General features: G+C 42.7%; 1 protein-coding gene across 1 annotated transcript in view; it reads right to left on the bottom strand.

Moving 5' to 3' along the window:
* enkur (enkurin, TRPC channel interacting protein) overlaps positions 1-18,311 on the bottom strand; it is a 51,107-nt gene extending 32,796 nt beyond the window's left edge. The window contains exons 1-3 of the mRNA XM_069914576.1: positions 18,191-18,311; positions 10,252-10,397; positions 1,666-1,886 (exon numbers count right to left, since the gene is read on the bottom strand). Of these exons, the coding sequence (XP_069770677.1) occupies positions 1,666-1,886; positions 10,252-10,397; positions 18,191-18,267 (444 nt within the window). The 5' untranslated portion in view covers positions 18,268-18,311. The remainder of the gene's footprint in view (positions 1-1,665; positions 1,887-10,251; positions 10,398-18,190) is intronic.
* Positions 18,312-27,605: the final 9,294 nt, after the last annotated feature.

Here is a 27,605-nt window from a genome sequence, read left to right as displayed (position 1 = left end):
CAAATCAACCCAAAAAGGTTTAATTGTGGAACACTTCCAAGTCAAATGCAAAAAAAGTACCAACTTCTTATCCACTTAATTTAGAAAACTTTCTTGAAGACATTTGACAAACTCTAAACCATCCAACCCTTTTACAGCATGGGAGTCCCAGTCAATGTTTGAAAAGGTAAAATCTCCTACTTTCAGAATCTTATGTTTCCTGCAGCTGTCTGCTATCTCTCTACAAATTTGCACTTTCAATTGTCATTGACTATTGGCTTATCTATAATATAACCCAATGAGTGTGGTCATACCTTCCCTGTTCCTCAGCTCCACCCACATAGCATCAGTAGATGAGTCCACTGGTCTGTCCTACCTGAGCACAGCTGTGATAATATCCCTGATGAGCAACGCCACTCCTCCCATTTTCATCACCCCTGCTATAACGTGAATGAAGCCTGGAACATTGAGCTGCTAATTCTGCCCCTCCAAGATGCACAATCTCTTCCACAGATCCTCTTATCTGTTAGCCTAACTATGGAATCCCCTATCACTACATCTCTTCTCCTCCCTTCCCTTCTTAACCACAGGACCAGCCTCTACACCAGAGAAGTGATAGTTGCAGCCTGTTCCTGGAAAGTCATCCCCTGTAACAGTATCCAAAAAGCTACACTTGTAATTGAGGGGAACGGCCACAGGGGGCGCCCTGCACTGCTACCCTGTTCACTTTCCCTCTCCTGACTGTCACCTATCTACTCTCCTTCTGCCTCCTAGGTATGATAATGTCCTTGTTTACTCCTTTCTATCACCCTCTCTGCCTCCCGAATGATCCAGTTAATCCAACTCCAGCTTCAGTTCTATAATTCAGTTTGTCAGGAGCAGCAACTGGATCCACTTCTCACCAGATGAAGTTGTCAGGGATATTGCTGTTTTCACTAATGACTCACATTCTGCAAGAGGAGGATTCCCTTGCCATGGCTACCATATCCACTGTCTATGACTAGGGGGAAATGAATGACATACAAGACCTACCCTTACCTGGGCCTATCTTTTTGTTCTTCGAATATGGCAGACTTTTTTTTAAAACTTCATCTCTTGTAACGCCACCTCAGTCTCTTCTTGTCAAAGCCTTTCCACTCAAACAATGACCACAGCCTCACTCTTATAGTGGGTCACCTGATCCAATGATTGCCCAATCAATTGCTATCTTCTGAGTCTCTCCTTTTCAATCCTTTAGTCTTCAACTTGAACTTGATTGCCCAATTTTGTCTTCAACTGTTGAACTCGATTGCCCAATCATCAAATTGTCAAATGCTCATCCTACAGTAACCCGTTTATTCCCGGAATCTTTGTGAACCTTCTCTGAACCCTCTCCAACAACAGCACATCCTTTCCTAAATGAGGAGCCCAGAACTGTTCACAATACTCCAATTAATTTCTCCTAGAAAGGCCTCAACAATACATTCCTGCTCTTATATTCTTTTCCTCTTGAAATTAATGATATCCAATAATTAGAAGACAACCTAGTTTCTTTCAACAAATTAAAACATTTGGTGTATGACAATGCAGTTTCCTTTTAATATGGTAAAAGTTTTAAAAGTTGATTTTAAAGGTTCAAACGAGGGGAAAAAAAAAAACACATTCTCTCCAGTCCATGAATGTACTCCATTAAATGATGGTTTCTACCTTTCTGTGCAGGAGGGTTGGAAGAAGCCCTGATGGTTCCAGTAAATTTTTATTTCCTCTTCTGGTATCGACATAGATGGGCACTGGTTTTTTGGGCACTGACATCCTGACTTCAGCTATATTGGCTTCAACAAAATTTTTCTTTGTCTGGAGTCCCATAAGTGGCTTTTCAGATGGAATAGAGGATTTTATTCCATCTACAGGGACTTTGTAAGGTTCCCCTGTGGAATGAAATACATTACATTCTTGAGATACTTCAGACTGAAGAATTCTCTGTTGCCACATTCCTGTCTGTGACATCCCAGAATGAAACAATGGGTTCTCCCATTCATGTGCCAACTATGAACTGATATCCATGAAGAATTTGGACTATTTCCATAATCTTGCATTCTGAACCAGGCCCACAATATGGGCATCAAGCCTGCAATTTTCATTCCACTAAAATTAATGTTCATAAAACCATCGACTGCATTCAGAATTTTCTGCAAGCTCTGCCCAATTAGGAACATAATATTAATTCTTGGAAAAGTCTGTGTGGTACCTCAGCTTCTGATATGTAATCTAAATGTTACAAGTTAAGTAGTTATCAGTCTCTGCTGTAGCATATTTGGAATATAACCCTAACCCTCTCAATAACTGCAAAAAATAGAATATCCATTAATAAGCAGAAATGTGGGAAACTTTGATTCCACCAGAAAGCTGATTCCACCACGGAATTGAATTCATGACTAATGGCAAAACTATGGTATTCAGATATCTCTAATAATCTATGATTATATAACAATTCACAAAGAAAGGCTGCATTTTCTTTCTGTAACTAGAGGGATGCAAGAGGGTGCTGCAGTCTTCCTGGTCTTGTCAGAGAGATGCTTCTGGAGCTCATGTTGGGGTTGGTTTGCACAGAAGGCTGTGTGATTGTGGATGCTGGAGGCAAAGCCGTAGACATTCATTGACTCTGGGGGACTCTTTTTTGCTTCTCTTTCACTGTCTCTAGGGTGATGGGCAATTCTTTTGCTGTTAGTGAATCTCTGTCTAGGTATGATTTAGGAAATTTTGTGTAATATATTTTCTGTTTTATTACATAATAAAATAATCTTGAGTATTTATCATGAAATCACAGCCAGAATCTCCCAGTATTGAACATGGTGATGAGGGGCAACCTACTTTATTCTACTTTTAATGTGAAGAAAAATCAGTCCCATCTCCTGGAAACTCTGAAATTGGGAGTTCCAATCACATGTCAAAACAGATCAATACTGCTGAATGTTAAACAAACAGAAATACTGAACAAAGAGAAAATAGTAGCACATATCATTCTAAACACAGCTCAGCACAAACAATTTGAAATCCTTTGCCCAGATTCTAAAAAGAGACTTCCAAGAAATAACAATGGAGGAAGCCATTCAGTCCACAGAGATGATGTCCTTGTGGAGGTATGTTATTACACCACCAGGTCACCAGGGGGCCACCACCTGGCGACCTTGTCTATATAAACCGGTTGCTGCTCATTCTCCTTCATTCTGACCGAGGCTTGCACAGAGGCAAGGCCAAGATGTATATATAAGCCTATTAAAACTAGCGTTTTCCTTGTACCCTGTCTCGTGTGGTTGATGCTAGTCATCATCAATTTAATAGGCTAATATACATCCAGAATGGGTGTTGCTTCTGCCCTTGCCCATGCTCCCGACTCTGCTGAGGCCTGGCTTAGGGACCAAGAAACAGGGATGCTTCCTGCGCATGTGCCGCCGAGTACAGACTGGATGGAAAGGACAGAGAGCTGTGGATCCGAAATCGTGGGAGAGAAGGATTCACCCAGTGGTCATCATGGACTATGAGAAGGACAGAAGTATCCCAGAGCAGGTAAAGAGCAGCCAAGAGCCCTGCCTGTTAGCTAATTTACCGGGACCGGCCATGCAACCCACTGGGTTCCTGGTTTATAACCAAGGATCGCGTCAAGTGCAAGTGGAAGGCGTATGGCAAGTCACCCTCCCGATCATGATTTATCGCCAGGACTGTGGGGATGGATTACTACCCCCGAGACACCCCCAACTACCCATGTTTCTGCAGGATCGGGTGGCCACGTGAGAGAGGGATCAGGCTAGGTATGTGCTCCCCCCCCCCCCCACCACCAAATCAAAGGCTTAGGTTTAGCCAAGTGCTGAGGCCTGACAGGCTGGAGCAGAATCCCCGGAGCAAGCATGCACTTCAGCCGATGGCAGATATGGTTTTTAAATTACGCGGGGGTTGAAGAAGCGTCAAAAGAGGAGATGCTAATGCTACTGTTAGCCCAACTGGGAGAATGCCCGTACTCGCTTATACAAGACGCTAAATCATACCAAGAGGCGTTGAGTACCCTACAGAGACATTATAATAGAGAGCACAGTGAGCTACACTCTAGGCACCAGCTTATGACCAGGTCGTAGCAAGCAGGGGAGCCTGATAGAGATTTTATACTTCCACTGAATGACTTAGCAAGGGCCTGTACTTTTTTTTTTTCAAGCAATAATCATGGCTTTAATTAGCAGAAACTAATGGTACAATAATGAAAGACAATGTGTGCATATACAGTTATACCCAAGAGGAGTGTCCTTAACAGTAGAAATAATGCACAGCCAACATTAGTACAGCAAGGCTCGCCGAAGGGAAGACAGACAGCTTAGCAGAGATTCACCACTTGTCTTGAGGTAAATAAAGATGGATAAATCCCCAGGGCCAGACAGGATACTCCCTCAGACTATAAGGGAGGCTAGTGCAGAAATTACAGGGGCCTGTACTTTTAAAGCAGTATCAGCCCAAGAGTATGCAGATGACCTTGTAAGGGACAGGATCATGGTCGGCATCAGATCTACAGAAATCAGGAAAAGGCTGCTGGAAAAGGGGATAGTTAGGATGGAAGAGGCAGAGACTATTGCGAAGGCTCTTTAGGACGCTAGGAGAGAACTAGAAGAGTACTCACTGCTGAACTCGTTAGCCCCTCACAGGGAGAGGAACATTAGTGATCAAGGGCAGCACATAGCAGCAGCAGCCCCACTGGAGTGCTCTAAAGTGCCCTTTTTGCGGACAGCCCAAGCACCCCAGAGCTCACTGCCCGGCTAGGGAAAAGGACTGTTCAAAGTGTGGAAAGAGAGGACATTATGCGAAAATCTGTAGAAGCCTCAAGGCTCCAGCCAAAACCCTTTCTCATGCAAATGAGAGGTGGGAAAGCTCTTCTTCTTTCTCCTCAGGCAGAGTGCCATGTGCTGTCGGCCATCTTGGGCAAAGGATGCTGGACAGAGGATATCACTATCGGGGGAATGAATATGATACAGAGTACTACTACAACCAGGATGCCGAGTACTACCAGAATGGAGGACATGCCATGCTGGCCTCTCTGCATTTGAATCAGGCGAGTCCACCCAATTTATCAGACACTACCGTTAGTATTAAAGTTAATGGGTCAACAGTAAGTTGCTTGATGGATAGCGGGAGTACGGAAAGTTTCACAGACCAGGGGCTGGTAGAACGCCTTGCTCTAAACATGTACCTGAGTGATCACCAGATTTTATTAGCGTCTAACAGACACGTAGCTAAATTAAAATATTTCTGCAGGGTCACACTGGAAATACAGGGCACAGAGTATGAAGAGTTTAAGCTGCTAGTTCTCCCACGCCTCTGTGCCCCCGTCCCACTGGGGCTGGACTTCCAGTGCCAATTGAAAAGCATCATGATAGTACACAATGGGCCCCTTAAGAACAGGCAACATGTAGCCTGATGGCCCTGAATATAGAAAACCCCCCCCCCCCACCAACTATTCACTCACCTCACTCCCAACTGCACCCCAGTGACCACCAAGAGCAGGAGGTACAGCCCAAGAGACAGAGAGTTCATTAGACCAGAAGCCCGCAGACTCCTGCAGGAGGGCGTTATAGAGAAGAGCGCCAGCCCCCGGAGAGCACAGGTCTTTGTAGTGAAGTCAGGGGAGAAGTGGCGCATGGTGGTGGATTACAGTCAGACGATCAACAAATTTACGCAGCTGGATGCCTACCCACTGCTAAGTATTGCGGACATGGTAAGCAGCATTTCTCAGTATAAAGTGTTCTCTACCATAGACCTCAAGGCAGCGTACCACCAGTTGCCCATGAGAGGGAGCGACGGCATATACACAGTGTTCGAGGCAGACGGCAGGCTGTATCAGTTCCTCCACCTCTCCTTTGGCATCACCAATGGGGTATCCCTGTTCCAGCGGGAGATGGACCACATAGTAGATGAGTACCAACTCCAGGTGGTGTTCCCATACCTGGACAATGTTACGATTTGCGGCCACTCTCAAGTTGACCGTGACACTAACCTCCAACATTTTGTTCAGGCAGCAGAGGACCACAATCTAACGTATAATAAGGATACATGAGTCTTCAGCACTAGGAAGTTGGCTAGTCTGGGCTACGTGGTGCAGAACGGGGAAATCAGCCTGGACTCTGCCTGCATGTGCCCGCTTATAGACCTCCCGGTCCCACACTCACAGAAAACCTTAAAGAGATGTTTGGGACTTTTCGCATATTATGCATAGTGGGTCCCAATTACGCCGACAGGGCCCGCCCACTCATAAAAACCTCAATTTTTCCTCTCAGTCCAGCAGCTATCAAAGCCTTCACGGAGATTAGGGATCTGATTGTAAAAGCAACCCTGCGATCCATAGATGAGACGATCCCTTTTCAGGTAGAGACCGATGCCTCAGACGTAACATTAACTGCAACTCCAAACCAGGAGGGGCGACTGGTAGTCTTTTTCTCGTGGACCCTACAGGAGTCTGAGGTAAGACACTCAGCAGTGGAGAAGAAGGCTCAAACCATTGTGGAAGCTGTAAGGCACTGGAGACATTATCTGGCATGTAAACGCTTCACCCTCGTCACGGACCAATGATCTGTGGATTTTATGTTGGATAACCAGAACAGGGGGAAGATTAAAAAATGATAAAATTCTGCACTGGAGGATAGAACTGTCTACGTATAGTTACGACATTCTATACCGTCCAGGGATGATCAACGAGCCCCCAGATACACTGTCTAGGGGCACCTGTGCAGCCCTCAGCCACATATCCCAGCTGCAGAGCTTACACAATGAGCTGGGTCACCTGGGAGTCGCTAGACTGTTCCACTTCATAAGGACCCAAAATCTCCCATTCTCGGTAGATGAGGTACGGACGGTAAGCAGGGGCTTCCCCATTTGAGTGGAGTGCAAACCGCAGTTTGACTGACTGGATAAAGCCATGCTGATAAAAGCTTCAAGCCCTTTCAAGTGCCTCAGCCTCGACTTTAAAGGCCCGCTCCCTTCCCATGACAGGAACGTCTATTTCTTTAATGCCATAGACGAATACTCATGCTTCCCTTTTGCTATTCCGTGTCATGACGTATCCACAGCCTGCAATCCATTTTCAGCATATGTGGGTACCCCAGCTATATACACACAGATAGGGGTGCCACCTTTATGAGTGCTGAGGTCCAGCAGTACCCGAGAGATAGTGGCATCGCCACCAGTCGCACCACAAGCTATAACCCCAGAGGTAATTTGCAGGTAGAAAGGGAAAATGCCACTATCTGGAAAACTGTCCTACTGACCTTAAAGGCAAAAGACCTACCAGTGGCAATGTGGCAAGATGTGTTACCGAAGGTTTTACACTCCATACGCTCACAGTTGTGTACCACCACTAACATGACACCTCACGATCGTATGTTTTCTTTCTCAAAGAAAGCCACGACAGGCACGGTGCTGCCTAGATGGTTGATGATACTGGGACCGGCGCTCCACCGGAAACACTGCAGGTCCCACAAAATGGACCCTCTGGTGGAGCCAGTGGAAGTGAGGCATTCAGGGACAGACAGGAAGATTCGGTGGCCACCATGGACCTCACACCAGGCGGATGAAGCAGGAGAGCCACAGACCCTTGCAGATCAGCAGGAAAGGACCGTGGACGATGCGGGAGAGTCGCGGACCCCTACGGACCAGCACAAAGAATGACAGACACCTTGACGGACGACTGTCATGCCACTCCATGGGGCCCCGCCGAAAACACCCCCAAAAACCAGTACTCGGACGGAAAGCACTACACCCCCTCAGCATACTCCCTCCCAATGTCAGGATCCTCGGCCCTCAATACCCTCCAGCCCCCCTGCCCCAGTACCCCGAAGATCCAGGAGGAAAAGGAAACCTCGTCAGATACTGGACTGATGAACACATGGAAAAGAGAAGGGGGGTGGGGGGAAAAATTTAAGGGGGGGGTGAATATGTTGGTATGTTATTACACCACCACTAGGTCACCAGGGGCCACCATCTGGCGACCTTGTCTATATAAACCGGTTACTGCTCATTCTCCTTTATTCTGGCCTCGGCTTGCACAGAGGCAAGGCCTAGTTGTATATATTAGCCTATTATAACTAGCGTTTTACTTGCACCCTGTCTCGTGTGATTGATGCTAATCGCCATCAGTCCTCACCTTGAATCACAGTTCAATTCTAGATTCCATTGTTCGGAAATGCAGAAGTGAGTTATTAGAAATGGTTTTATGGATAAGCAACTTCAGTTGACAGGTCATGACTGAACTATAGTTATGCTTCTTGGAGTCAAAAAAACTGGGAAGAGATTTTGCTGATGTGTGAAGCAGTGAGAATTTATTGCAGGTGGTTCAAGGACTAGGGACATAGATTTAAAGGCAAAAGCTACAAGAGGGATATCATGAAAAACTTCCTTTGTGAGGAGTGTTGTTATTCTGGAACAGTATCTAATACTTTAAAAAAAAAAGTACCAGAGGAACTAAGGAGGTTAAAGGTCTCCAACTCAGGACCTTAAATGAAGTGACTGCAAAATAGCAGACGCATTGTAAGTAATCTATTAAAATTCCTTAGATTCTAAAAGGGTCTTAGAAGATTGGAAAAACGAAAATGTAATGGGAAATGGTAGAATAGATACCCTAATACCTGTCATTGGGAAAGAGCTGGAATCAAGCATTAAAAAGGTAACAGCAAGATAAGACATCAATACACATTACATGAAAGAAAGAATGATAGATGTTTGAGCATGTAAAATGGATAAGAAACCAGACAGATGGATTTGGATTTCAAGAAGGTTGAGAGGCAACATATTATCACTATTAACAGAAATGTTTCACAGTTAATTAAAATGGTAATTTTCAAATTGGCATTCGGTAACTTATGGAGAACCACAGGACATTATCTATTGACAATACATATTAATGGCTTGGATGGAAAATATAATAGCCAAATTTGCTGTGGCTACACAGATAGGTGGGTTAGCAGGTGATGAGGTGGACATTAAGAGCCTGCAAAAGGATTCAGATAGGTTAAATGAGTGAACAAGAAATTGACAGATAGCATTCAGTGGACAGAAGAGTAAAATCATTTAAATACAGTAAGACGATCAAATTTTCTAGTACTTAAGGAATTTGCATCTGAAACAAAATAGTTTCCCTACATCTCCCAAAGCCTCTCAACACCTCGCATTGCAACCTAGTTTTATAAGCAGTTATATAAGCATCAATCTTGGATGTATTGACCTTGATCCCCTCATCTACATCATTGATAAGACTGGGCATACCACATCGATCCATCCAGCAGCCCACTGATCATAGGCTGCTGATCAAAAAATTATTCTATTGTCCTATTTGTTGTCACTTAGCTAATTCTCAGTTAACTCTAATCACCAAAGATTTCCTGAAAGTTAAAAAAACCCACTGCAATATTTGGTTCACTCTCTTTTTTTTAAAAAAGCGAGATATGCCTAGTAACAAGCCCTTCCGATCCATTAACCTGTACAGCCCATTTATTCCTAATTTACCTACAAACCCTGGGAAGTTATGGAAGGAGAAGGAAACGAGAGCACCTGGATAAGACCCATGTAGATACAGGGAGGACATGGAAACTCCTTAGGGACAGTCTCAGATTCGAACCCGATTCACTGGCACGCTGTAATAGCATTGTGTTCGTTGCTACCCTAACCATGCTGTCTAATTCTAATTACAATCTCAAATAAAGTTTAAAACTTTAGTTCCCTTTCATAAATCCACATTAACCCTGCCAAACTTGTATTATATCCCAAGTACCCTCTTACCACCTCTTAATTTTGGATTCCAAGATTTGCCATCCTGGTCATGTGGGCTAATTGTTCGTATTTTTAACGCACTCTTATTAACTAGTGGGGTTATATTTGCTACCTTTCATTGTGTTGAATTGTTCCAGTATTGTTAGAGGTGTGAAAGATGTCAACTAGTGCATATCAATTGCCACATCCATTACGGAATTCAGGGCATCAGGTTCTTCATCCAATTCTACTTTCAGATGAGTTCATTTCTTTGAGCTTGCTATAAATGTCGGTTTCTCTTCATGGAAGGCACAAGCACTGTGTTGGCTTGTGAAATGGTGCTTAACATTCAGAAGAGCACAGTGAAAATGAAACAACAAATGTTGCAAAACATTTCAGAAAACGTATGAGAATATGTATTGAGAATCACACAGAGACTAATACAACTTTTATTTTACTTGCTATGGCTTATAATTACAAAGAATAAAATATTTTGTTGCATTTTTAGATTCTTACTTTCTGGTAATTTTGGCTCCTTGGAATGCTTCTGCAGGTGATGCTTTGGACAAGGAGGCTCAATTTTGGGTAAACCCATTGTTTTGTGTGAAGATTTCTTACTGTTCCACTCATCTTGTACTCTTTTCCGTTGTTTTGAATGATACCTCAAAAACAATAAGACAGTTAAAATATTTTTGAGTGAAAGAAGATAAACAAAGAAACTAGCAATTATTTTGGCACAATAAATAGAACCATAGAATGCTACAGCACAGAAAACAGGCCATTTGTCCCTTCTAGTCTGTGACAACCATTAATTCGCTAATCTCATGGACCTGCTCCCATTCCATAACCCTCCAGATCTCTCCCATCCATTTATCTATTTGATTTATTCTCAAAGCACTTGATCGAGCCCACATTCACATCAGATGGCAGCTTATTCCACACTCCCGCCACTATCTAAGCGAAGAACTTTCCCCTAATGTCTCCCTTAAACCTTTCCCCTTTCATCTTAAAACTATGACCTCTTATATTTATCTCCCCAATCTAACTGTAAAAAGCCTACTTGCATCCACTCTGCCTATACCTCTCATAACCTTGTAAACCTCTCATTTCCACAAAATTTGCTTTCCTCCAATTTAGAATTTCAACATGACTTATGGAAAAGGATAAGTCCTTTTCCATAATTAACTTGAAGCTAATGACATTATGGACTCGAAATGTTCATCTAAGCATACTTCTATCACCTAACCTGCCTTTTTCCTAATACAAGATCAAGAATTGCATCCTCTCACATTGGTACCTCTATATATTGCTTTAAAAAACTTTCCTGAACACATTTCACAAACTACAAGCCATTCAGCCCTTTCAGAGAATGGGAATCCCAATCAATATTTGAAAAGTTAAAATCTCCTACTATCACAATGTCCTGTTTCTTACATTGGTCTGTTATCTCTTGACAGATTTGCTCCTCCAATTCTCTCTCACTATTAGGCTTCTATAATACAACCCACTCAGTGTGGTTACACCTTTCCTGTCCCTCAACTCCACCCATATGGTCTCTGTAGACAACCCTTCCTGGCTGTCCTGACTTTGCATGTGCTGAGATATTTTTCCTGACTAGCAATGCCACTCTTCCCCCTTTCAACCCTCTCCCTCTATCACATCTGAAGCAATGGAACCCCAGAACATTAAGATGCCAGTCCTGCCCCTCCTGCAACCAAGTCTCACTAATAGCAATAATGTCATAATCCCACATGTCAATCCATGCCCTAAGATTATCAGCCTTCCTAACAATACTCCTTGCATTAAAATAAATACACCTGAGAAAATTTCTATCACGTTACAAATCTTTGATTTCTACCTATACATGCAGTCCTCACATAACCTTTATCCACCTCCTTCTCACTAACTTCTCTAACATCTGGTTCCCTTCCCCCTGCAAATCTAGTTTAAACCCAACAGGGCAAGACTAACAAACCTACCCCCAAGAATATAAATCCCCTTCCAGTTCAGATGCAATCTGTCCTGTCGGTACAGATCCCACCTTTACTGGAATAGAGCCCAGTGATCTAGAAACCCAAAGCCCTCCCTACTACACCATGTGTCCAGCCACATGTTAAATGGCCTTATTCTCCCATTTCTAATCTCTCTAGCATGTGGCATGGGAAGCAATCCTGAGATCTCTACCCTTGAGGTCCTCTTCTTCAACCTACCACCTACATCGCTGAACTATCCTTGCAGGACCTCTTCTTCCTTCCTACCTATGTCATTGGTCCCTACATCTGGCTGATCACCCTCCCACCTAAGAACACACCATCTGGGATTCATGATCTCCTGTCATCTGTCTTCCTAACTATGGAAGACCCTATCACCACAGCTCACCTCTTTCTCCCCCCCCCCCACCCCTTCCCTTATTAACCACAGCACCAGACTCCATGCCAGAGACCTGATTGCTATGGCTTGTACCCAGTAGATCATTTCCTTCAACAGTATCCAAAACAGTATTCTTGTTTTCCAGGGGGACGCCCAGCAGGGGGCCCTGCTCTGCTTGCCTGTTCCCTCTCCTAACTGTAACCCATGGTAGTTGCAGAATCAACTCTGCATTAAGAGGAAGAAGGTGAGATAGTTAGCAGTTACAGGGACACTATTACACCTAGGAGACAGGAAGAGGGTAGCTGCTAACTTTCTCACCTTCTGCCTCTTAAATGCTCTGGTGCTTATCTAACTCCTGCTCCAAAGCCCTAACATGGCTTGTCAGGAGCACCATCTTATTTTCTCAAACAGTTTGCAGATAGTGTTCCTATTAATTCTAAGTGATGAAATTGCAAAGAAAGAAAGTATTGTAATGGAGGGTTTAGACCAGCTTATGCAAGAAGGGATGCAGTTGCATCAGTAGATATTATCTAATTTCCACCATGAGGCCCAGAGATGCAGTTGTCTTTTGTTGGTCGCAGACTGTCAGGAGACCTTAAAGATAATTAAATCATTTATTCAAAGAGATAAGCTATGAGTAAACAATTTTTGGGTAATATAAGCCATGGTCCCACTCCTGAAGTTGGAGACTCTCTGGGAGGTGGCAACATCACTCAGCAAGAAGAAGAACATCTAGACTTCAACCAACGTCCCGGTCGGGGGAAGTGGAGAAGCTGCTACCGGCACCCAGACAACCTACTACAAGTGTGCAGTCGTTGCCTCACTTTGGCAGTTGGGACCAGTCCAGGCGTTGATAAGTATAATTGGGAAGGGTTTGCATATTGTAGTTTGAATTCAGCTTTAGATTTAGTAATAAAGATCACATCAGCGTGTGAGTCTGTTTTCTTTCGGTAGCTCAAACACTGTGACCAATCTAAAATGAACAAAGTGAGAGGTACAAGTTTACCCAGGACAAGTATTTTTAAATATTACCCTCTTTTAAACCTCTTCAAAGAGCATAAAACATCATAAAGGAGAAAGATGTCAATTTTTCAACATTACACCCACCTCTGACATACTCGCGCAATCGTTTACCATCAACAGCACACTCAGACTTTTCTCAATGGTAACTTCCAAACTTCTGGCACCTGGCATTTCGATATCACCAAACTTTTGACATCACTATCAGACAGATACCAGTTCCACACTCCATCCTGACTTGGAAATTAACTGCTGGGTCAAAATCCTGTAATCCCTGACTTAAAACCGCTGAGGGTCTCCCTTTATCACGAGGACTGCAGTCATTCAAGTTGGCAGCTCAGTACCAGCTGTCCAAGGGCACTTAGGATGGGCAATAAAGAATTGCCTGTACATTCCATAAATGCAACAAAATATCAGCGAAATTAGGAAGAAATTTGTTCAAGAAATTATCGTCATTTTCAAACTGATCTTGTTACCACCCCTTGCTACAACCTAAAAATCTATGTGCCAATTGTTCTGCAATAATCTTTCACATTCCAGCAACTCAAACAGGATACTTTTGTCAGAACATCGGGTCTTTTGATAGAATTGGATGTTCAAAGAATAGGTGCAACCTGATCAGGCTGCACCAGCACATTCTAATAAACATATACAAGCATCTACAGCTATAAATGCATGTGCTTCTTCTGATCAAAGCAGCAGTTTTTGCAGACAATACAATACTCTATGCCAGCAGAGCCATGAAAGAATGTATTGAGTACTTCATCTACTTCACTAATGCCATTAAGACTCCTCACACACCTTGGATGTGAAAGCAATGTGCTAAGCCAGAAAGTACACTGGAAGATTTCACAGGATCCAGGCTCGTTGGCCATCACACTGTTTCAATGGCATTTAGGTTTTATATTTTTATCATATTCCCTCCTTCCCTTTCATCTCATGTCATTCACCAGATCTCCTTTCCTTGATTCTCTTCTCTCCTCTCCCCTTCTTTCTCATTTGTCTCCATTAACATTTGTTTCTCTCTAGTGACTCACTAACAATTGGGGATAGGACCAAAGTAGGCTGAACTTTTGCACTAACAAGTCAAACAACGATCTACCTTAGTCGAAAACCATGCCTTCACTTCAAAATCCTACACTTTTCTGCAACCATCCCTGGGTAAATTTTGCCCATTGACAGAATGGACTAATGATATTGTTAGACCTTTGTAATGCAGAGTCAGTGGTAACATCCTTGTGAATTTTAAACCTTGACTACAGACCCTGTAAATTCATTCATAGACAGAGAAAGAAAAAAAAAACTAGGGTTTCTTCTACTTTTTCTCTTAGTGCCCAAATAGTTCTCCTTGTTGAATACTATTCAAAAGAAACATGGAGGAATGAAGGGGAAGAGTTCAAAGTGTGGTCTTAAACTACCAATATCTGGTTACTACTTCACTGACAGAGTTGATTGAATATTAGAAACAGACTCTTTGGTTCTCCATGTCCATGTCAACCGTCAATTGCCCATTTACACTAATCCCATTTTCCAGTGTTATGGGCCCAGAGGACCCCAAAACCCAGCAGTAATAGAAATTTATCAAGACAAATGGTTATTTAAACAAAAGTTGTTTTTAATGATCTTTAAACATGAAAACAGGATCAAATGCTAACATATTACTATTAACTTAACCCCTTTCTCATTCTAAGCACACATGTATGCAATGTCTGTGTGTGTAAGTTCAGAAAAATTATTTGATTCACAGTCCAATCTCACTTCTCACTCCTCCAAGTTCACCAGTATCAGGAAATTCTTATATTGTGCACAGAATTTAACATTTATGAATGTCACTAGGCTTTGGTGTTTGAAAGGTAAATGGTTACCGCTCAGGAATGTTTTTGTTGGTTTTCAGAGAGAGATTTGTTGCTTGATGGATACACACAGCTGATTCCTTCTTATATTTGCCCCATCAGTGTTTTCCAGATGATAACTTCTTTCTTTCAGGGTCACCAGAGAGTTCCTTTTTGATTTTTTTTATTTCAAGTGAAATATCATACAGCCAGCCATCTCATTTTGTATGGACCACAAGGGCTTTGAACAGGCTGAACTAAGAACTCACAACCCATCTTCAAAATGGGGTTTTTCCACAAGATTGCCAGCTTGTCATTTTCCAGTCCCAGCTGCTGCTGCTGCTAAACTGTTGAACTGAATTCTCTCTCTCTCTCTCTTAGAAAAAACCTGTTTGCAAAACCACATGACCTACTTAGACTAGCCAACTACATTCAATCAGACTACAGCACCGGGCCTAATCTTTTGAGTGTGTTCATCTGTTGCTTTCCAAAACAATAATCCATTACTCCACAGCATGTCCAATTAACACCTATTTGTAAAGTCTCTATAGGTATTCTTCAAAGTTTTTGCAAAGGCGCTCAGAGCCTGGACTGTCCGGCTTGAGATCGATTTTTTAGTGTTTGTTTATGACTTACACTAAAAAAACCCTGCCACAACTTATCTCCTTTAAAACATATATACAATAAAATATAACATAATCTGTCACACTAACAATTGGTCAGTATACCAATTTTTAAATGCTGTGAGCCTATCAATATCACTTCCCTTCAAACCTAAACTTATATCATACAGTTTCTGATATCTCTATCCTAGGAAAAAGTTTCCAACCATCTACCACGTCTATGCCCATCACAATTTCATACACCTCACTCAGATCTTCCACTCCAAGGAAAACAAACTCATCCTATCCAGTCTCTCTTCAGAAGTAAAATACTCCATCCCAGTGACTCTAATCTGCACCTTCTCCAGAGCAATTTCATCTTTCACCAGAAATGCAAACAATAATCTAACTGTGGCCCATAACCATATTTTATAAATATGTACCACAAACTCCCTGATTTTATGTTCCATGCCATGGCTAATGTCCCATATTAATTTTACACCACCTTATCAAATTATGCTTCTATATTCAGAAATCCTTGGGCTTGCTCAGAGATTCCTGTTCCTCATTTCTCCCTGGAGTCCAACCATTCAGAGTTTAAACTACCAATATCTGTTAGTCATGACTACCCTTACTAGTCATCCCAAAATGCATCTTCTCACATTGATCAATATTAAATTCCATGTGCCATTGATCTGCCTATTTTATCAATCAATCAATAAATATCATTCTACTAGTAATCAACACGTCTAGTCATCTTACCAATCACTTCTCCTATATGCATACAGGGTATGAAAATCTACAATGTATTTGACAAACAGCACGGATCCCTGTGATACACCACTGGTCACTGACTCCCAATTACAAATTCAACCCTCTGCCTCCTATCACCAAGCTACCTTTGGATCCACTTTGCCCAGTTTTCCTGGTCTTATAGGCCTTCACCTTTTGGACAAGTATTGCAAATGAAACCTTATCAAGGCCAAGGATAATGGTAACAAGCATCTTTCAGCCCTTTGTCTGAAACAATTCACAGATACACTAGAGAAAATGTAACCACCTCAACTTGACTTTTAGTTCCATTAGCAATTGTACAACCACCTGGACATCAATAGTTGCAGATTGTGACTGACAACTCAACATGGCCCATCACACACTAGCTTTGACCACAATACTAATCCAGACTGCACATTTCACACAAAGTAACCCAGCTCAACTTTGTTTATTTATAACCAACAAAATATCCTCATTCTCCACCTCGCCTCCCCCCCAGCCTCTCCCCCCCGCCTCTCCCCCCCGCCTCTCCCCTCTCCCCCCGCCTCTCCCCTCTCCCCCCGCCTCTCCCCTCTCCCCCCGCCTCTCCCCTCTCCCCCCGCCTCTCCCCTCTCCCCCCGCCTCTCCCCTCTCCCCCCGCCTCTCCCCTCTCCCCCCGCCTCTCCCCTCTCCCCCCGCCTCTCCCCTCTCCCCCCGCCTCTCCCCTCTCCCCCCGCCTCTCCCCTCTCCCCCCGCCTCTCCCCTCTCCCCCCGCCTCTCCCCTCTCCCCCCGCCTCTCCCCTCTCCCCCCGCCTCTCCCCTCTCCCCCCGCCTCTCCCCTCTCCCCCCGCCTCTCCCCTCTCCCCCCGCCTCTCCCCTCTCCCCCCGCCTCTCCCCTCTCCCCCCGCCTCTCCCCTCTCCCCCCGCCTCTCCCCTCTCCCCCCGCCTCTCCCCTCTCCCCCCGCCTCTCCCCTCTCCCCCCGCCTCTCCCCTCTCCCCCCGCCTCTCCCCTCTCCCCCCGCCTCTCCCCTCTCCCCCCGCCTCTCCCCTCTCCCCCCGCCTCTCCCCTCTCCCCCCGCCTCTCCCCTCTCCCCCCGCCTCTCCCCTCTCCCCCCGCCTCCCTCCCCTCTCCCCCCGCCTCCCTCCCGCCTCCCCCCGCCTCCCTCCCGCCTCCCCTCTCCCTCCCGCCTCCCCTCTCCCTCCCGCCTCCCCTCTCCCTCCCGCCTCCCCTCTCCCTCCCGCCTCCCCTCTCCCTCCCGCCTCCCCGTCTCTCCCTCCCGCCTCCCCGTCTCTCCCTCCCGCCTCCCCGTCTCTCCCTCCCGCCTCCCCGTCTCTCCCTCCCGCCTCCCCGTCTCTCCCTCCCGCCTCCCCGTCTCTCCCTCCCGCCTCCCCGTCTCTCCCTCCCGCCTCCCCGTCTCTCCCTCCCGCCTCCCCGTCTCTCCCTCCCGCCTCCCCGTCTCTCCCTCCCGCCTCCCCGTCTCTCCCTCCCGCCTCCCCGTCTCTCCCTCCCGCCTCCCCGTCTCTCCCTCCCGCCTCCCCGTCTCTCCCTCCCGCCTCCCCGTCTCTCCCCCTCCTCTCCCTCCCACCTCCCCGTCACTCTCCCTCCCACCTCCCCGTCACTCCCCCTCCTCTCCCTCCCCATCTCTCCCCCTCCTCTCCCTCACACCTCCCCGTTTCTCCCCCTCCTCTCCCTCCCACCACTCCCCTCCCCACCTCTCCCCTCTCCCCCCACCTCTCCCCTCTCCCCCCACCTCTCCCCTCTCCCCTCTCCTCTCCCCCCTCCCCCTTCCTCTCCCCTCTCCCTCTCCTTCCACCTCCTCCTCTACCTCTACCTCTCGCCCCTCTATCCGAGCCTGCCGGCCTGCAGATAACACTCACTTGAGCGGGCGACGAGCTGGCTCCTCAGGACAGGGCAGCAAGTTGTAGATGCACTCGCTGGAAACCAGCTCCTCCATGATGGCACGAGGGAAGCTGCAGCGACTGATAGATCGTCAGTACGCGTCACCATAGAGACGGTTACTAACAACTTACTGTATCCAAATACGTCACCACGCTCTGCCGGGAATGGAATGAATGGTGCAGCGACGGGGCCAGCGAAACGGGGAGGGCAGGGTCAAGTCCAACGGTCTAAATAGAGCAATAGAGGCGAGGGATGCAGGCAATAAAAGTCACAGAGACGATATCAGAGAAGAGGGAGGGTGATAGAAGGAGATGTACAGAATAAATGACAAAGAACTCAGAGAGTAACAAAGAATGAGTGGGGATAAATGTTCATCGTAGAACTGCGAGGAATGGAGACAGACTAATTGCAAACATGGCCAAGAGAGATGAGGAAGGAGGAAAAAGATGGATAAATCTGATGGAGTGCAATGAGAACAGGGGACAGACAGCAACAGAGGGTAACAGACAGGGTGACAATGAGATGGAGTAATTGAGTTGAAGAGAGACGAATAGGCAATGACATGATAGAACAAATACAATGGAGTCAGGGAGAATAATCAATAACAAAACCCAAGGTATTAGCGATAGATTAGGAGGGCGATAGACACGAGTAAACTAATGGATTCTTTTAGTGAGAGAAAACTAGGAAGACATGAATGGGTTTCAGAAGTCCAAATATTCCAAATTCTTAATTTCCTGCTTCTCATTAGTAACGAAATTATGGGTAGAAGATTATCGTAAATTTCTGAAAATTGTTCATAAATCTCGATGGTTCAACATCCCAGAGAAGATCAGAATTTGTGGACATGAACGTGCCACAAAACGATTTGCTTTGCAATAAATTACATTTCAAAAATAAATAGAGCAAGGACATCAAAGAAAGTCGGATGGTTTCTGTGGTTCAAGTTGTCTTTGGGCCACTGGTTGCTTGTTTTCAGGCCCTTTACTTTTTTTCCCTGATGGTAGCGTGTTAAGTGCTGGGTGGCGGGGGTTCTTTCAGACCGAGGCAGATTTCTGAAGACACCATGTCTTAATCTCCTCGATGGAGTGAAGACTGGTGCCCATGATGTTGCAGGCAGAGTTAACAACTTTCTGGAGATTTTTCATTCACACCTTCATACCAGACAGTGAAACAACCAGATAGAATGGTCTCCATGGTACATGGTACATCTTTGAGAGTCTTTGATGACATACCAAATCACTCAAACTCCTCACAAATTATAGCCACTGATGAACCTTCTTCGTGACCGCATCAACATGGAGGCCCCAAGACACATCCTCAGAGATGATGACACTCAGGAAGTTGAAGTTCTTGACCCTCTCCATTGCTTACCCAGGTGGGAGGATTTCATCCTGAAGTCCACAGGCAGCTCTTTGGTTTTGCTAACGTTGAGTTCAAGGTTGCTGTTGTGAAACTATTCAACGAGCTGATGTATCTCCCTTCTAGATGCTTCCTCATTGCTGTTTGTGATGCTGTTGACAACCATGTTGTCCAAAACAGGACATTACCACACATGAAGAGGTCCTCAGCTCAGCCCACTGACCAAGATGACAATCTAAACTCATCCATTGCCTGCATGTGATTTGTATCCCTCAATTCCCTGCCTGTTCATGTCTTAATGCTCGAGGAGATTCAAGATGTAATTGAATCATTTATTGGACTTCTAGAGGTGTAGTGCAGAAAGTATACTGACCAGCTGCCTCACTGTCTGATTTGGAAACTTGAATGCTCAGGAACACAGAAGACTACAGGAAATTGTAGAGTGGCAGATCACATGCAAGAGCCTTCTTGTCCATTGAAGAGATCTAGGTGAGGTGCTATTTCAAGCATCATTAATGATTCACATTACCCTGACCATGCTCTCTTTTTGGTGCAGATACAGAGGGCATTTCTAGGTTTGAAAACATCATCTCCAGTGGATATTAGGCTCTTCAACCTTCCAGTTCTACCCTAACCATAACACTACTTCAAAGCATCAAAGATCTGCCTGTACTACTGACATAGTATATATTTTGGCACTACCAGCCAACTGTGATATACATTTCTCATTCTTTTATATATTTTTTAAAATCTTATTATTTGTTAATTATACTTAAATTGTTATGAGTGAGTTTTATGTGTCTGGTAAGCTGCAGCAAGTCAGACTTTGATTCCACATGTATTGTATACTTTACTTTCGTACACGACAATAAACTTCATGTGGCAGTAAAATTCAAGGGATCAGCCCTGAAATGCTGACCATTTTTTTCTCCCGCTGAAAATGCTCAACCCATGAAGTTCTCCAGCAGATTATTTTTCTGGTCTCTTTTTTTAAAAAAAAGTAGGTTTAAAGCATGCTAACAACCTCTTCTGGTCTTCAAGGCCATGCCACCTAATTACACCCAATTAACTTACAACCCCATACATTTTGAGGGGTGGGAGGAAACTGGAGCACCCTGGAGGAAATCCAGGCAGACACAGAGAGAACATACAAATTCCTTATAGACAGTGTCAGATTCAAACCAAGACGCTGGTGCTGTAACAGCGTTGCGCTGACCACTACGCTAAGGGTGCTGACACTCATTCATGGACCTTGCCACTCTTCATTCATGAAACTCTTCATTCATTCTTTCATTTGTTAATGTCAGTGTCATGATGCCATATCTGTTATAGTAGAAGAAATGAAAGTGCAAATATTTTTTTTTCACTGCCTCCTTTTGCAGTCATGCATATTTAGTATGCATGTGCATTTAAATATTATTTATAGACAAAATACTGCAAAATTCATGTCAAAGTTCCATGCTTGCAAAAATGACATATGGTATGAGGGTGGTTGGGTTCTGGACAGCAGTGTGATTACCCATATTGCTGTGCAATCTTGGCACTCAATATTTATAAATCTGTTTTAGCAGGTTACTCATGTATTCACATCCCATGTATAATTCAAATAGAACTGAAGAAATGAAAAAACACATTTTGGTGTTCAGACTAAATGTGTGTGTGTGTGTGTGTGTGTGTGTGTGTGTGTGTGTGTGTGTGTGTGTGTGTGTGTGTGTGTGTGTGTGTGTGTGTGTGTGTGTGTGTGTGTGTGTGTGTGTGTGTGTGTGTGAACACTAATTACAGCTGAAATGTATTCAATATGAATTTTTTATAGCTGGCAAGCTTTGTGATTAAATTATTTTCTGTGTTCAATCACATCAAATTTGAATGTATCCAGAAAACATAATTGTGTTCCAAGATCATTTTGTTCCAAGCAGCAAGATATTTTAGATTATCCTGTCAAACTGGTTTGTATCTTCAAATACAAACATATATCTGTTCTCATTATGCGAAAGGGATGTTGGCAGAGTGAGAATATCAAAAGTGTGCGCTTAACTTGCCACAGCACTGGCAACTCACCCCACTTAACAGGCATGTTTCTGGCAGTGATACCAGCTCTCAATTCATTGAACCCAAACCATCTTGACATGCAGAAATATGGGCCTGTTGTTTTCATTCAGAACATTGAGGACCCAGTGCCAAGAAGCATGTGGTCAGAGGAGGGTCTGGAGAGAGAATTTATTCCTTCTCAGATGATGGATTTAGGAGAGCCATTGCCAATTTAAAAAAAACCAGCATGCTTTATTTCAGGTTTTGCTTCCTGCAGACAATTACTGTATTTCCATTTCTGCTCCCTATCTTCCATTATTATGCACAACGTCATACTTGGATATCCATGCCTGAGTCCTCTTGTTCTGTGTTGCTTTTGGCCTGGTCTGGTAAACAATGGTAAGCAATGATAAGCAATGGTAGGCAAAGGTAAGCAAAGATAAGCAATGGGAAGCAATAGTATGCAATGGTAAGCAATGGTATGCAATGGTAAGCAATGGTAAGCAATGGTAAGCAATGGTATGCAATGGTAAGCAATGGTAAGCAATGGTATGCAATGGTAAGCGATGGTAAGCAATGGTATGCGATGGTATGTGATGGTAATCAATGGTAAGCAATAGTATGCAATGGTAAGCAATGGTATGCAACGGTAAGCAATGGTATGCAACGGTAAGCAATGGTAAGCAATGGTATGTGATGGTAAGCAATGGTATGCGATGATAGCAATGGTATGCAATAGTATGCAATGGTAAGCAATGGTAACCAATACTAAGCAATGGTATGCAATGGTAATCAATGGTAAGCAATGGTATGCAATGGTAAGCAATGGTATGCAATGGTAAGCAATGGTAACCAATGCTAAGCCATGGTATGCAGTGGTAATCAATGGTATGCAATGGTAAGCAATGGTAACCAATGCTAAGCAATGGTATGCAATGGTAATCAATGGTAAGCAATAGTATGCAATGGTAAGCAATGGTATGCCACGGTAAGCAATGGTATGCGATGATAGCAATGGTATGCAATGGTATGCAATGGTAAGCAATGGTAAGCAATGGTATGCAATGGTAAGCAATGGTAAGCAATGGTAAGCAATAGTATGCAATGGTAAGCAATGGTAACCAATGGTATGCAATGGTATGCAATGGTAAGCAATGGTAACCAATGCTAAGCAATGGTATGCAATGGTAATCAATGGTAAGCAATAGTATGCAATGGTAAGCAATGGTATGCAACGGTAAGCAATGGTATGCAACGGTAAGCAATGGTAAGCAATGGTATGTGATGGTAAGCAATGGTATGCGATGATAGCAATGGTATGCAATAGTATGCAATGGTATGCAATGGTAAGCAATGGTAAGCAATGGTAACCAATGCTAAGCAATGGTATGCAATGGTAATCAATGGTAAGCAATGGTAAGCAATGGTATGTAATGGTAAGCAATGGTAAGCAATGGTAAGCAATTGTAAGCTTGATGCCCCAACTTTGCTGCTCACTCTGGGTTAAAGTAAGGGATTAAACACATCTTTTATTTTTCATGTGAATATTTCGAGTCAACCTGCACATAGTACAACAGGTAATTCAAAAATAAAAACAAAGGTACAGGGTATAACGTCACACAAGACAAAGTGCAGTGTTGAAGACATTACTACAGTTAAACAGTATCATATTTTACTCTTTTTCCACAGGAAAGAAATGGTCCTTAAATCTGGAAATGTGTGTGTCACGCCATTTATTTTTTTTTATCATTGGTATAAAACACACAACAAGGACAGAGTAGGGTGCTTGCAACCTCCTGTACTTTCTCTTGATTGGGGGGGGGGTGGGAGAGAAGAGCTTGCGATGGGGAGGGATGTGTCCTTTAATATGCTGGCTCATTTTGCAAGGCAGCAGGAGCTGAAGATGGAGTCAATATAGGGAGGTTGGTTTGCATGATTGTCTGAGCTGAGATCAAAACCCTGGGCAAGACAGTTCCGATACCAAGCTGTGTTGCATCTCAACAAGATACATTCTAAGGTGCAGCTAAAAAAAAATGTTTAGGGACCCTGGGAACATACTGATTTTTCTTAAGCTTCTGAAGAAGTCGAGGTGTTGGTACACTATCAAATTTCAAAGTTTAAGTTTATTGTCAGAGTACACACATGAGATCACATACAACCTTGAGATTTTTTCTGTGGGCGAGGCAGAATTATCACTTATTGGAAGTGCAAACATAAAACTGTACTCAATGTATACATGTAAGCAAATAAAGAAATGTAAACAAACTGACTGTGCAATACAGGGAGAAAAAAAAAATGAAGTGCAAAAGTCAGAGTCCTCAAATGAGTCCCCTGATGGTGGAGGGGAAGTAGCCATTCCTGAACCTGGTGGTGTGAGTCTTGTGGGACCTATACCTCTTTCCTGATGGCAGCAGCGAGAACAGAGTGTGTGCTGGATGATATGGATCCTTGATGATCGCTGCTGGTGATGTTCTCAATGGTGGGGAAGGTTTTGCCTGTGATGTCCTGGTCTGTGCCCACTACCTTTTGCAGGGCTTTATGCTTAGGGGTATCAATACACTTTCCACCACATATCTGTAGAAATTTGCTAGGGTTTCTGATGTCATATCACACCTGCAAACTCCTGAGGAAGTAGAGGTGTTGACGTGCTTTCTTCCCGATGCCATCGGAGTGTCGGATCCAGCAAATATCCTCCGAGATAGTGACTCCCAAGAACTTAAATTTTCTCACCCTCTCCCCTCTGACCCCCCAATGATTACTAGATCTGGGTTTCTCTTCCTGAAGTCAACAATCGGCTCTTTATTTTTGGTGATATTGAGTGCGAAGTTTTGTTGTTGCTCCAACCCGCCAAGTTTTCAATCTCCCTCCTGTATGCTGACTCATCACTCCTTTTTATACAATCCATTTTTGTGGTATCATCAGTGAATTTTTAGATGGTACTGTTGTACTGAGCCACAGTCATAGGTGTAGAGCAAGTAGAGCAGGGGGCTGAGAACACAGCCCTCTGGTGCTCCAGCACTGATGGAGATCTTGGTCACAGTTTCAATGTGGTTGAATTGGAGTGGATTGTTGATAATATTTATGCTTAAAATTAAAGTTCTCTGCTAAGTGCATCTTAGCACTGTTCTTTTTGAAAACTTTATTTAAAGATAACAACCAACTTACAATAATAACAAAGAAAAATAGAGATTTTTTTTACATAATATTATAAAACCACCCACCCTCCCACCCCTTCAGCCAGCTCCTTTAAGGGGAGCCAAATATAAAGAACAATACAGTAAATATAAAAAATGTTTCAAAGTATGTCTAGATTTATATACTCCAAAAAAGGAGACCACTTTTGAACAAAAAACGGATAATTATCGTGTAATTTTTTCCATAATAATACAAGCTCTCGATTCATTACACGCCAACATGAAATATTAATCTCCACATTATCTTTCCAGGTACTAGCTATACATTTCCGTGCTACAGATAGCACCAAACGTACAAAAGTAATTTGAAATTTATCTAACCCTAATCCTTTCAAAGAAACCATATATTCCAACAAAAAAATAATTAAATAATTTTTCCAAAATCAACCTACTTCCTTCCCAAAATGGTTGTACTTTAACACAAGATCAGACTGGATGTAAAAAAGTTCCAGTACATAATCCACATCTAAAACAAGAATCCAATTACTAAACCCATACTTTTTCAATTTCTCTGGAGTCAAATATAACTGATGTAAAAAATTATAATTGACCATTCCATATCATACATTAGTCATTTTAGTTACACTATCATGACAAATATCCTCCCAATTATCTTCTGGAAAAATATAAGTTAAATCACTTTCCTATTTAAGCCTAGATTTCTCTCATCCCAGCTTATCCATAGCTTCTTGTAACAGTTGATACATATCTGAAATATAACCTTTCTTAGGTTCAGAAGAAATCAAAGACTCAAATTTCGTCAACATAGGTAAATACATCTCTGTACCATAATTCTCTTTTTTATCAAAGCTCTAACTTGATAATACACAAATAAGGAATTTACTGAGATATCAAATTTCTCCCGCAATTGATTAAAAGAAAGAAATTGACCATCTTCAAAACAATCCTGAATTATCTTTATACCCTTAGAATTCCATCTCTTCAAATGATTATTAAACATTGAAAAAAATAAGCTGATTATGATATAATGGAGTTTGAATTGACTGTTTACCCTTTGATCCTAAAATCCTATTTCTTTTAACCCATATCTTTAACAAATGTTTTAATACTGGCATATTACATCCTCGTAACAAATTCAAATCTACTTAAACATAAACTGATGTATCTCAGCTTCAAATATACAAGCCATTTCCACCTTTGCCCAACTCGGAGGTTGATCCATATCCATCAATCTACTAATAAATTTCAACTGAGCTGCATCATAATAATTTTGAAAATGAAGTAACTGCAATCCACCTAGGGCATATTTCCATGTAAGTTTAAATAAAGCTACACAAACTAGTTTCCCTTTCCACAAAAACTTCTGCACTGCTCTATTCAAATCTTGAAAAATCCTTTTAAAAGTGAACATGGTATGGAGTGAAACAAAGATATTCATTTTAATGCAATTTACTCAACCAATTAATGTCAATAGTAAATCTTTCCACTTAATCAAATCCATTTTCATCTTTTTTAATAAAGGAACATAATTTAATTTATATAGGGAATGATAATCTGGACTTACTACCACTCCTAAGTATTTAATCTTATCGGGCCATTTTAATTTTATAATACTTTTATACTCTAAATAATCCCCATCTCCAACTGGCAATAATTCACTTTTATCCGAATTTACTTTATATCCAGACAATTCTCCAAACTTTAACAAACAATCTTGTAAGTTTTTCAAAGACTGTTCAGGTTCTGTCAAATATACCAACACATCAACTGCAAATAAATTTATCTTGTATTCATCATCCGCAATCTTATCATTCTGTTGTATTATCTGAGCTAATGGTTCAATAGCCAATGAGAATAAGGCTGGTGACAATGGACAACCTTGTCGGGTCAATCGCATTAATTTAAATGATGGGGAAATTTGGCCATTTGCCACTACCCTAACAACTGGATTTGTATATAAAGCCTTAACCCAGCCAATAAAATGAGGGCTGAAATTAAACTTCTCTAATACCTTAAATAAAAATTCCACTTGACCCTATCAAAGGCTTTTTCCAGATCCAGTGCAACCACCATTGGATGGCTGATTGCTGTTTAAATGCATTGACCAGAGTTATCAATCTAAGAATATTATCAGATGTGTTTCTATTTTTAATAAAACCTGTTTGGTCTCTATGCAATTACTGTAATTATAGCACTTGAACAAAATTCAGGTAACAACTGTTCTTCAGTTACTTGCTGTAAAATATCTCCAAATACAGAAGATAAATCTTCATAAAATACTTTATAAAATTAAACTGAAAGACCATCATCTCCTGGTGACTTTCCATTTGCCATCTCCTGTATAGCTTCTTTAATCTCAAAATCTGTAAATGGAACTTTTAATTCTCTAATCTGCTCCTCCCCTAAAACAGGTAAATTTAATTTAGATAAATAAGATTCGATAGAACCAACGTTCTGCTTTTCCTCAGAAGTATATAACTTTTGGTAAAATAAATAAAATTGGTCATTAATTTCCTGAGGTTTATAGGTAACCATTGAGTTCTTTTTCACAGCATTAATAGTTCGTGATGCCTGTTCTGTTTTTAATTGCCATGCTAGTACTTTATGAGCTCTCTCATCTAATTCATAATAACGTTGCTTAGATCGATTAAGTAAACGCTCATACTGATAGGTTTTAATGTATTATAATGCAACTTCAACTTCATTAAAGCAGCTTTTTTTTAATCCTCTGTAACGTTTCTGAAATTCCTTTTCCAATTCAGTAATTTGTTTCTCTAACATTGAACTTTCCACAATGTATTGCTTTTTAACTTTCGTAGTATAACTGATAATTTGCCCTCGTAAATAT

This window comes from Narcine bancroftii, chromosome 1 (assembly GCF_036971445.1).
Source record: "Narcine bancroftii isolate sNarBan1 chromosome 1, sNarBan1.hap1, whole genome shotgun sequence".
NCBI classification, from domain to species: domain Eukaryota; kingdom Metazoa; phylum Chordata; class Chondrichthyes; order Torpediniformes; family Narcinidae; genus Narcine; species Narcine bancroftii.
This window is presented reverse-complemented; position numbering and strand designations above follow the sequence as displayed.